The 12,946-nt window shown below is 39.2% G+C and overlaps 1 protein-coding gene across 1 annotated transcript in view; it reads right to left on the reverse strand.

The window, feature by feature from the left end:
* LOC133642969 (adenylosuccinate lyase-like) overlaps positions 1-11,669 on the reverse strand; it is a 43,232-nt gene extending 31,563 nt beyond the window's left edge. Inside the window, exon 1 of the mRNA XM_062037392.1 lies at positions 11,351-11,669. Coding sequence (XP_061893376.1) covers positions 11,351-11,494 — 144 coding nt within the window. The 5' untranslated portion in view covers positions 11,495-11,669. The remainder of the gene's footprint in view (positions 1-11,350) is intronic.
* Positions 11,670-12,946: the final 1,277 nt, after the last annotated feature.

Raw genomic sequence — 12,946 nt, forward strand, 5'->3', positions numbered from 1 at the left:
CTGAGACAGTCCTGTATATATGTATTTAAAATAATGAAACAAATAAAAACCTAGGTTAAAAACTATGATAAGAGTTGATATGTATAGCATGATAAAGTGATAAGGTGGGTTACATTGTTTATAAGCTGAGGAAAAAAAAAAAAATAGAGAAGCGCTCTTCAAGTGTTGCTGACCTTTGCTCTTAGGAGTGCACACACGCACTCACACACAGCTTTTTGTGTGTGTGTGTGTGTGTGTGTGTGGGGCACATTGGGAGAGGAGGTGTGAAAATGAATGTATTACATGTAAGTTTAAAGTAGGTTTAACTTTGAAGTGTAGTATAACATTCTTAGGTTAGATTATGTTTTAGACATTTGCAGTACACCATAAGATAAGATAATGAATAAATAAGGAGGCATGGCAATTACGACAGCTATCAGCTAGCGATAGACAACTGTTTGCTTTGAATATTGTTGAATAATAATTGCAAATAAGAAATATAAAGAATTGGAAGAATGTAAATTCTGAGTGTAAAAGTATAGATTAATTGGCGTATAGACAGTTAAGTGAGTTTAAAATGTTACTTAAAAATTACATAAAAGTAATATGTATAACATTTGAATTAGGAGAAAAATAACATTAGCGTTATTAAATCATCTACATAGTGAAGGACACAAAGTAAGCAAAATAAAAGTACAATTATGCAAAAGAGAAGTAAAGTATCTAGAACATTGTCTAAACAAAGATGGACGCATTATTGTGTAAAGTAGAAAAACAGCAGTACTACAAGCACAAAAACCACAAACAAAGAAGCAAATGAGGTAATTTTTAGGATTAAATAATTATTGTAGAAGTTGGATACCAAATTATGCTGAAATAGTAGCTCCATTAAGTAAATTAATGTAAAAAATGTAATCATCTGTAGAGTGCAATTCAGAAGCTGAAGCAGCATTCTGTGAAATAAAAATAGAATAGGATGTGTGGTTGCAACAGCAACTAAAAGTTTTGAAAGCTATCAAATGACCATCAAATTACTCAATGCAAGCTGCAGAACTAGTAGCACTAATAGAAGCATGTAAAGTAATGAAAGATCAAAAGATCACAATATACAGATAGCCAATACACATTTTCAACAGTGCACACATTTGCACAACATTGGAAAAATAGAGGAATGATAACGTCAACCGGAAAACCTGTAACACATGGAGAACTGATAAAAAAGAATTAGTAAAAGCAGTACATACCAGCTAAAATAGCAATATGCAAATGTGCAGCACACACCAAAGGAACAGACACAGTATCAATAGGAAATGTGTTGGCTGACAAAACAGCAAAACAAGCAGCAGAAAAGGAAATACAAATTTCAAACTACAAACTAGTGACATGAATAATGATATACTAAAAGATATGCAACAACAAAGTAATCCACAAGAAAAAGATAAATGGATAAAAAACGGAGTCACGTTGAACAAAGAAGACATCTATGTATGTCCAGACAATAAACTAATCTTACCAAAAAAATCTGTATAAGTGGGTAGCAGTTTTGAGCCATGGTTGAACTCATGACTCAACAGGAGGGATATGAATACCCTTATACAGAAGCACTATACTACCTATAGTTGTATTCTTATACAAAAAAAAAAATTGTAAAACATGCATGACCTGTGCAAGACACAATGCACAAGGGAATATGCGCCCACAACGGGGCCAATTCCCCAAACCACAACACCCATTCCAACATCTATGCATGGATTTTATTGAACTAAATAAGAGTGAAGGAAAACATTATTGTCTGGTCATAGTAGATGCATTTTCAAAGGAAAAGCAGATGCGCTAACAGTAGCAAAAGCATTATGCAAAGATATAATACCAAGATATGGTATAACTAAATCTATACAGTGACAATGGACCTTATTTTGTAAATCAATTCATCAAGAATATAGGATCATTATTGTGAGGAACTCGCATGGCTGCCGTTTGTGTGACCCCAAGATGGAAGAACCAGGAGAGCGATGAATAGGTAAGATGAGTTTTAATCTCATGTACCAAAAAATAAAGCAGTCTTGCATAAATGTTCTAAACATAGAGTGTTATCATCGAGCACTGAGGAGTGCTCGAGACAAAGTATAAATAGGATACATGTTGATTGGCAGCAGGTGTGGACCGGCTGCCAATCAACGGCAGGTGAGGAAAAAACAGTGCTCAGCGGAACAAACAGGAAATATAACAAAATAAGAGCACTGACAGGAAGTAAATACTAAAACAAGGAAACAAACACAAATGAAGTGACAGATCGTCACAGCCCCCCCCCCCCCTCAAGGAACAGATTCCAGATGTTCCCTGGAAACAAGAGCGGTCAAAAATCCAAAAGTTACGGGAGGGTGGAGGGAGGACTTGGCGGAGGGTCGCCAGGCCAAGTGTCCCCGCAGCCAGCGAGGGAAAGTCAGGCGGCGACGCGTTGAACGCCGCTGGAACTGGCGAGGCGGGCGACCACGGAACGGCCAAATTAGTGGCGGAAACGCGTGATACCTGAGCACCAACAGCTGCGAAGGTCCACACGCAGGTTCTGCAGATCGCTGCCGACAGCGCATCTTTGGCGGATGAGGAGGAGGTCGCGCAGCTTGCGCCGACGATGATGATGACGACGACAGCGCCATGGGAGGAGTTTTCGATGGCGGCACCGTGCAGAGTGACGCGGAAGATGTCTGCGCCGTGCGAAGGCGCGCCAGAGAAAATGTCATCGTGGGCGGAGTCGTCGACGATGATGATGACATTGAAGATTGCGTCATAGGCGGAGTCGTCGACGATGTTGACGACACTAAAGATGGCGGCGCCCTGCGAAAACCCGCCAGAGATGATGTTGTCGTAAGAGGAGCCGATGACAACGGTGAAGAACGCGGCGTGTGCTTCCCAGCACAGATGCCGGTAGTAGCCCCTTCTCCACCAGGCGGCTGCCAGACGCCGTCCATTATTGGGAGAAGACGCGCCTGGTTGTTGGTGTCCCCTGGTGCAAAAACCAGGGACGGGCGGAAGGGGGCCAGGAGGAGGGACAAAGACACGTCCCCCGCCGAGTCCCAACAGGAGGCCAGGAGGGACATCATGGAGGTCTATTTGGATGGTGTTCCTGATTTGTTTCCAGAAATGTCATAATTATGAGGGGAAAATTGATGTTCAATTCTGAGTGTAAACATAACTTGGTCCTAGGGAAATGAACCATTAACTGAAAATCGCAAAAAGAAGTTATTAGGGATAAGGAGATTATGGGAAAGTTTATGTGATAAACAGGAGGGAAATGTTAAAATAATTGTTTCTAAGTTATCACAAAAACTTAGTGTTACAGTTGAGTGCCCGGTGCGAAGCAAAAGCTGTCTTTGGAACCTACCAAGAGTAAGGCTCGTAAAACTCCACTGTGTAGGGGGGAAGCAAGATGAAGGTGTTCCTGTTGTCTTTCATGTATTATAATCAAACAGAAATATATTGTCTGACCTAAGGCGAAGAGGAAGCAGGACCAGAATCCCCTCCAGGCGACTTCCTTTTTCAACTGTTTTACGAACGTCTTTTTGAACTGTTTTACAAACCTCTTTTTGAACTCGTTTACGACCTTTTCTTTCGAACTGTTCTGTAACCAAAGGCAACGCTGTTTACGACCCACTTCCCTCTGGAAGCAGCTGTGGTCATGTGGTCGGAGAAAGTAAAATAAAGAAGGAGGAGTACAATCTTTTGCCAGAGCGTGGGTGACACTGTAAGAGGTTACAGGTCGACACGTTTCTCCTCAATTGAGCCAAATTGAATTCTGTCTCTGTTTGATTCTTTGCTTCTTGTCTTGTTTAATAGATGTCATCAGTGTTTGAACCTGACAGCGGTCACGGCATAATCTTGCCGCAAATGTTGGTCAATTTTTCAGAGCATTACAGAAAATGAAAGGGCGGTCGCGGTTTTTGTCACAGTTGCCGTGGTTAAATTCGAGCCCTGCAGTTATACTTTAAAACAGAGAAGCGTGAGATATTATTAAACTTTATTAAATGGATAAATTTAGTGTTTGGCGAAGCTGGACCGAAGCAGGAGGGGATAGTAAGAAGAAACAAAAGAAGACGGGGGGAAATTGTGGGGACAAGAGGGGGACAACAACAACAAAAAACAAATCACCAAATAGAATATTTACAAATATGACACCAAAAATTATAAAGAAGAACCAGTCAATGAAGTAAATAGTAATAACACAGTAATGACCATAAACATTATTGCACTAAAATGGGAAAATACAAATAAAATAGAAATAAAAGTAATCATGCACGTTGCGCAGAACAATCAGTTTGTTTGTTTTTATTTTAATTTTCATGATCGTAAGAAGCCATAACCAAAATTTTAATCAAAATTGTATACATTTTTCAGCTCTAGCGTAAGCATTTATGTATGTATGTATTGTATATGCATATATATGTATGAATGTATGTACGTATGAATGAATATAAGTCTGTTTGTATGTAAGTGCGTAGGTACGTATGTGCGTGCGTACGTATTATACGTATTACATTATGTATGTATGTATGTTAGTTTGTATGTACAGTATATTTGTCTCCCAGTATGTGCGGGAGCCAAGGTATGGCCCGACCACCCAGAAAGCCCCACTCAAAACAGTAGGTTCTGCCCCTAGGGAATACGCGAGGCAGGTCAACCAATGAGGGGACCCCCATGACCGTGCCTGGTCGAGGACAAGGCACGGGAGAAGCAGGAGACAACCAGTCCCCAAGCCAGCAAGAGACCACACCACACATTGACAGAAAGACGGGACCCCCCCATCCCGAGGGGCCCAGAGACTCCCTGCAGCCGGACGGAAAGACCGTCCCGCTCCACCATCAACCAGACTCCCACAAACCCAACTCCCAACCCAGCCTAACAGGAGAGTACAGCGGCGCTCGCCCTGTGTCGCGCCGCCTCAGCCAAGATGGCTGCAAGAGGACTGCCCATCTTAGGCCTACGGGAGCCACCAGCCCCTAATACACTAATTATAAACTATCAGCAGCTGCTCAATGACCCTCGACCCTAGTAGTGAGACAGAGGCCGGAGTCATGCAGGTCATGGGGTCAATACTTTACAGCGTCAAAGTATTTCCACTTAAAGAAGCACCACATAAAAACAAGCGTTGCAATAATGAATAACTTCAACAGTTTGAAATCACAAAACTACACTCAGAAAAATATGACTAATTTGTATACCACCTAAAAAAAAATTATAATTTTGTGTTTTTTTTAGCAAAGTTAAACTAAATTTACAGCTTTGTGCACTGTTTTGCACTCTATGGCATAGCACTACAAGAAAGAAACCTTCAAACTTTACCTTCTATTCAAACAATCCGTTGCTTTATTAGTGAATACAAATGTACTCAGCAATGCCTTAAACTCGATTTTTCTGTAAAGGTTACATTTCTCCTCGTTTGTTAAGAAGAATTGATGACATTCGTGGGTAGCAGGTTAGGTTTTGCTCCAGACATAATTTTAGCTGTTTGCAAATGCACCAAATTATTGAATTTCAATATTTTTGATTACCGGGTAAATAAATAAAAGGGGTTGAATGTACTCTTTATCCAACATTATTCTAACTGATCTTGTAACACAGTTAGTGAATGAAGCGTACCTTTGGAGTTATTTCCCCATATTTCTACACACTAACTCAGATATAGTAACACAAGCAAGCAGTAGAGAATATACAGTAGAGGGATTTTTGGTCCAAAACATCCATCTATCGATTTTCTACTGCTTGTCCCTCTAGGGCAGACCTGGGCATTGTACGGCCCGCGGGCCGTATCCGGCCCTTTGCGCATCCCTGTCCGGCCCGCGTGAGGCCAATCAAAAATTTCAAAATAAATTTCAAAAAGTATCTATGTCGAGTGTGCAATACAACGGTGCTGCTTTTGTTTTGAAAAGCGTTATTTGTATTACTTCCGTGTGGACGTATGCGCGTGTGCGATTGTGAGTGAATTGAACGGCGCAATAACAAATTACAAAATAAAGTTTAAAAAACATCTATGTCGTGCGCGCAATACAACTGTGCTGCTTTTATTTTGAAATGTGTTATTCATGCCATATGTCCGGGGGGAACCTGTGAGTGCAGGTGCACAGCGACAAGTGATGAGACGCTAAAAAAAGAAAAGTTGATGACGAATGGCGTGTTTTGGACTGGCAAGTATTTCTTTACATAAATTAATGGTAAAGCCGTGTGCTTAATTTGTGGTACACAGCTTGCTGTGTTTAAAGAATATCATTTGAATCGCCACTACACGAAGAAACACGAGGGAAAATACCGGAATGTGTCTGATGAAGCGCGCGCAAGGGAGGCTGATGCGTTGATGGTAAAACTGCAAAACCCAACAAGGACTTTTTGCCATATTTCACACCCCCAGAGATGCAGCCGTCAGGACAAGTTTCGTCATTTCTCACAAAAGCGCCAGAAAAAGTAAGGCGTTTTCTGACGGAGAGTTTATTAAGGAGTGCTTATTGGACTCTGTTGCGCTGTATGCCCGGAGACTTAGACTGTTTTTCGCTAACTTTGGATGAGATCTGTGATGTACGTGACACCTCCAGCTGCTCTTCTTCTTACGTGGGATAACTGCAGACTTTCAAATCACGGAGTAGGTGGCAGCCATGCAGTCAATTAAAGAGACAACCACAGGTAATGACTTGTTCACATAGGTAAATGCGTGTTTGGACATGTTAGGACTGAAATGGGACAAGCTGGCAGGTGTGACAATCCAATCCACTTTATTTATATAGCACATTTAAACAACAAAATGTTTCCAAAGTGCTGCACAACAATATTAAAAACAATATTCAAATATTATCCTTAGCTCCACCAATGACTGAATAAAAAGAAAAAACAATTACATATAAAACCAATATAAAAAAACAATATAAAATAAATATGATTAAAAACTATTTTTAACAACAGATGGTTGTCCAAATCTGATGGGGAAAAATGTTGGACAATGCAGGATAAAGTGACCATCAAAAGCAATCTGCTTTTGTATAAAGTTAAGTGAGGTTAAATTAAATTATTATTATTATTATTAATTATTATTATTATTATTATCATCATTATTATTTATCTTACGGTATATCAAAAATAATATTGAGCAAAATTTAATTGAAATATTGTCGTGTGGCCCTCCAGCAGTGCTCGGGTTGCTTATGCGGCCCCCGGTGAAAATTAATTGCCCACCCCTGCTCTAGGGGTTGGTCCAAAACATATTTAGCTTTATTCAATATTGACATATTTCTTGCCCCTTTATGTCGCCAATCTATTATTACACACAAATATGGGTTTATTTTACTCTTTTAAAATCTACTGAGTTATTATATCTGACATTGTGGTTTTCATGAAATAGTAATAAACAGATTCCTTCAGGATAAATGATATTGACTGAGGTTTCCATTTAATAATAAATGGATGAATTCAGGATTAATGGTATCAGACACTGTGGTTTTCATTAAATGGTAATAAAGACAAATTCAGGATAAATAATATCGGACACCATGGTTTTCATTCAATTGTAATGAATTGATCAATTTAGATCAGACGATCAGAATAGATTATATCAGGCACTGGTTTTCATTAGGAAGGAATACATAGATACATTCAAGATACATGATATCAGCCAATATTAAAAAGATTAATTATATCAGACACTGTAGTTTTAATTAAATATTAATAGATAGATGAATTAAGGATACATTATATCAGACACTGCGGTTTTCATTCAATAATATATAAATGAATTCAGGGCAAATTATGTAAGACAATGTGGTATTCATTAAATAGTACTAAATAGGGATGTAACAATATCAAAATGTCACAATACGATATTAGCACAGTATAAAGCCACGGTATTGTTACTGTATTGTTTAAAAAAATAAAAACATTTTTTTTAAATGCCATAGTATGAAAAATAAAGTGGCAGGAATGTTTAGGATAAACACACTTACTGTAATTGAACACAAACATGATGCTCAAATCAAATCTAATCATATTCATTACTACAAACAAATGTATTTTTAGTGCAAAGAATATTGCCGGAACATCCACTGTAGTTTATGTCAGATGCCAACGCAAAAGCACCAAAAAAACCTACACCCACCAAGTTTTCGTTTGATACCGTCACACGTCACAGGATTATTGTTAATATTTTGAAACAGCAACACTGCGGTACATCCATAGTATTAAATAGATTAATTCAGGATAAATGATATCAGACACTGTGGTTTTTATTCAATGATAAATGGATGAATTAGGGATATATAATAAACACTTTAGTTTTCATTTAATAGAAATAAATATATAAATTCAGGATAAATGATATCAGACACTGTGGTTTTCATTCAATTATAAATGGATAAATTAAGGATGAATCATATCAGGCACCGGTTTTCATTACATAGTAATAAATACATACATTCAAGTACCTCCGAGTCTTGTTCAAGAGTGAGATCGACAGGCAAATCGGTGCGCCGTCTTTAGTAATGCGGATGCTGTATCGATCCGTTGTGGTGAAGAAGGAGCTGAGCCGGAAGGCAAAGCTCTCAATTTACCGGTCGATCTACGTTCCCATCCTCACCTATGGTCATGAGCTTTGGGTTATGACCAAAAGGACAAGATCACGGGTACAAGCGGCCGAAATGAGTTTCCTCCGCCGTGTGGCGGGGCTCTGCCTTAGAGATAGGGTGAGAAGCTCTGCCATCCGGGAGGAGCTCAAAGTAAAGCCGCTGCTCCTCCACATCGAGAGGAGCCAGATGACGTGGTTTGGGCATTTGGTCAGGATTAGGGCACGTCCGACGGGTAGGACGCCACGGGAAAGACCCAGGACACGTTGAGAAGACTATGTCTCTCGGCTGGCCTGGGAACGCCTCTGGATCCCCCGGGAGGAGCTGGACGAAGTGGCTGGGGAGAGGCTTCTCTGCTTAGGCTGCTGCCCCCGCGAGCCGAAATCGGATAAGCGGAGGAAAATGGATGGATGGATTGATTCAAGATAAATGGTATTAGCCTCTGTGGGTTTCATTAAACAATAATAGAAAGATGAATTCAGGATAAATGATATCAGACACTGTGGTTTTCATAAAAAATATACATGGATGAATTCTGGACAAAGTATGTCAGACCCTGTGGTTTTCATTAAATAGTACTAAATAGATGAATTCAGGATACATGATTACAGACAGTGTGGTTTTCTTTCAATAGCATTGAGTAGACAACTTCAGGATACATGACATCAGGCACTGTGGTTTTCTTTAAATGATAAATGGATTAATTCAGAATAAATGATATCAGATACCAGGGTTTGCATCAAATTAAGTTAAAGTTAAAGTATCACTGATAGTCACACACACACTTGGTGTGGTGAAATTACCCTCTGCATTTGACCCATCCCCTTGTTCCACCAACTGGGAGGTGAGGGGGGCAGTGAGCAGCAGCGGTGGCCACACACGGGAATCATTTTGGTGATTTAACCCCCAATTCCAAACCTTGATGCGAAGTGCCAAGCAGGGAGGTAATGGGTCCCATTTTTTTAGTCTTTGGTATGACTCGGCCAGGGTTTGAACTCACGATGGACACTCTAACCACAAGGCCACTGAGCAGAAGCACCAAAATAACTTAAACCCACCAAGTTTTCGTTTGATACTGTCACACGTCACAGGATTATTGTTAAGATTTTGAAACAGCAACATTGCGCTATCTACAATACTATTACATCCATAGTACTAAATATATAAATTCAGGATAAATTATATCAGACACTGTGGTTTTCCTTCAGTTATAAATGGATTAATTAAGGATAAATCATATCAGACACCAGTTTTCATTGCATAGTAATAAATACATACATTCAAGAAAAGTGCCTCTGTGATTTTCATTAAATGGTATAAAATAGATAACTTCGGGGTAAATGATATGATTAATATCAGACACTGTGGATTTCATTAAATAGTAATAGAAATACGAATTCAGGATGAATGATATCAGACACTGTGGTTTTCAGAAACAATATACGTGGATGAATTCAGGACAAAGCATGTCAGACCCTGTGTTTTCATTAAATAGTACTAAATATATGAATTCAGGATAAATGAATACAGACAGTGTGGTTTTCTTTCAATAGCATTGAGTAGATAATTTCATGATGCATGAGATCAGGCACTGTGGTTTTCATTAAATGACAAATGGATGAATTCAGAATAAATCATATCAGACACCGTGGTTTGCATCAAATAGTATTAAAACAGGATAAATGTTTTCAGACACTTGACCTCAACTTCCGGTATCAGATCCTGCAGTTTTGCAATGTAATAGCAATACTTTGAAAGCAGGAATAACATGCATTTGTGAAGATATGCGTAATCGCCTATAACATAACATCCATCCATCCATTTTCTACCGCTTGTCCCTTTGAAGCCTATCTCAGCTGCATTCGGGCGGAAGGCAGGGTACACCCTGGACAAGTCGCCACCTCATCACAGGGCCAACAGATAGACAAGCAACATTCACACTCACATTAATATAACATACCACTGGAATATGGAGTGCTTTTGTGACTTTGGACTAGCAACTTCTCAACATCAAGGCCGCGGAATAGAGACACGCTGCAGGCTTACACACACATCCACAAAAATATACGCCACACACACATACCCCACTCCCCATCCAACGCCCTTGACGCGAATCCCTTAGGGGCGATGGACGGATGGGCAGCACCTGAAGAGCTGCAGCCTTCCACCGTGGTCCCCACTTCCTCCCCTCTGTTGCTAGTGTTGAGATGTTGTAATATGTACAGTATATGTGTTTTGCTATGGAGGTTTAGTCTACATTGTATTTTTTTACTCATCCTTCCCCAGCATTTACCTTTTTCCCATCTTTTACGGGGCGGGGCGCCTTGTGACGACCCATCAGCGTTCCTATTCTGTAACCTTGTACACTGTTTGTTTGTCTAATCTTGAACGGGTTTGTGCTGAAAACAACATTTTGTTGTACTTAAGCAATGACAATAAAGACCTACCTACCTACCTACCTTTATAACAGTACAATTGAATGTAGTGTTTACAAGAAACAGAGTTGCCAGTAAGTATAAATTATTCTGGATGAAAACATCTATCCATCCATTTACTACCGCTTGTCCCGTTTGGGGTCGCAGGGGTGCTGGAGCCTATCTCAGAAAACAGTTTGTTATATTTGTACATTAGTTTAGTGTAGCTGTCACGTGTTAGTTACTATATTTAGAGCAGGGAATTTGATTGGTCTTCTTTTGGAAGGTCGAATACATAAATGCATGTAAAGTAGGACAAAAAGTACTTAGGACTTAATTTGAAGAAGTTATTATTGTCCAAACCTTCTCAGCCTTGGCGAGGTAGATCCACAGCTTCCTCCACGTTGTGAATTTCTTCTTGTCACTGAAGTTGTAGGCCATTTCCTTGCTGGCATATCTTGACACCAGTGGCGAACGATACTTCATAAATTCGTCCGCTCCCGCCATGGTTCTTAGCTAAAGTGAGAGGTTGGCCCGTCCTCTTCGCACACCGACACAAACACGCTAGCCTCCCGCACGACGAGTAGGAGAGAAAAAGACAGCCGGCGACGCCACTATTTCATGAGTTTGTCATGCGTTTTTACGACACTTTAAGTCAGCGTACGGCGCGTGGTTTGTGACACCCGTGACGAAATACGGCAAATCCCGCCGTAAAATAAGGACCCTAAGAAGCCACGGCAAAGTCCTCTATCCTTAAAATCTATGTTGACTCAGGATGTTTTATATTCAAATACTACACATTGTCTGAGAAACCTTAATATTGAAGATGTTCATTTATGTGATGAAAAATGTTCCAACAAATATATGAGGGCAGTTTTAGTGAAATAATATTTTCCGGGCACAGTTCATAGACAATATATCCTGAAGGAGTTTACAAAAGTTGAGCTAAGGAAAATAAGGACAATACATATTACATACCAAATTCTTCCCAAATTTAAAGAAATACAATTTAAAATTATTAATGGAATAAAGTGCCGGCCCAAGCCTCCATGGGGCCCTAAGCAAAATTTGATTTTGGGGCCCTCTATTTCTGCCAATAATATTGATTGTTGATCATTCACACACCTACTAGAAACTCACTGCGGCTCTGGCAGTGTTGTTTACATTATCCTATTGTCAGCCTGCATGGCATGTCTTTACAAATGACATGTCATTTATAAAGATATGGGGTTGGCCCAGTTAAGAACATAAATAATACCAATGAATGAACGAATGATGTCCAGAGTGCCACATATGGTTCCTAATCTTAAAATGTAGAAAACATTCAGCTACAAGAGTGGCCTAGGGTTGAACAGTCCAAGTGATAAAGCTTTGTATTTACAGTAAAAGTGTCATCTTGTCTCATCAGTCTTGTACATATTAGTATTTAATTACTAGTTTATATTTTTAGGTAATTGTTCATATTTAATGTTTACTTTGTACAAAGAGAGCGCAGTCTACTGAAGTTAAATTCCATGTGTGTTAAACATAACTGGACAATAAAGCTGATTCTGATTCACTTTATTATTTTTGGTAACAAAATTGAAACAGCAATGTGCAAAAATAATTCGTAGTGCAAGAAAAACAATAAAGTGCAACAATAAAATCACTTAAATATATATAAAAAGGAACAAATTCAATTGTACAAAAAACAACATAATTAAATTAAATATCAAGCAAATACTTAAATAATATTAATGAACAGCTGTTACCAGAAACAAGGTAACATAACGGTTAATAAACAAATATAAAGTTACTACATATTAAAACTATGTAAATGTACATAACGATGTGCAAAAAAAATTTTGGGAAAAAATCAAAATAAACTACCTTAAATTAAGGTCCTTAATTCACACATTTGACCATCACATCACAGTTTTGTTCCTCTGCTTCACCACCCACACCACTCCACCCACTCCT

The sequence above is a fragment of the Entelurus aequoreus genome, linkage group LG25 (assembly GCF_033978785.1).
Source record: "Entelurus aequoreus isolate RoL-2023_Sb linkage group LG25, RoL_Eaeq_v1.1, whole genome shotgun sequence".
In the NCBI taxonomy this organism is placed as follows: Eukaryota; Metazoa; Chordata; class Actinopteri; order Syngnathiformes; family Syngnathidae; genus Entelurus; species Entelurus aequoreus.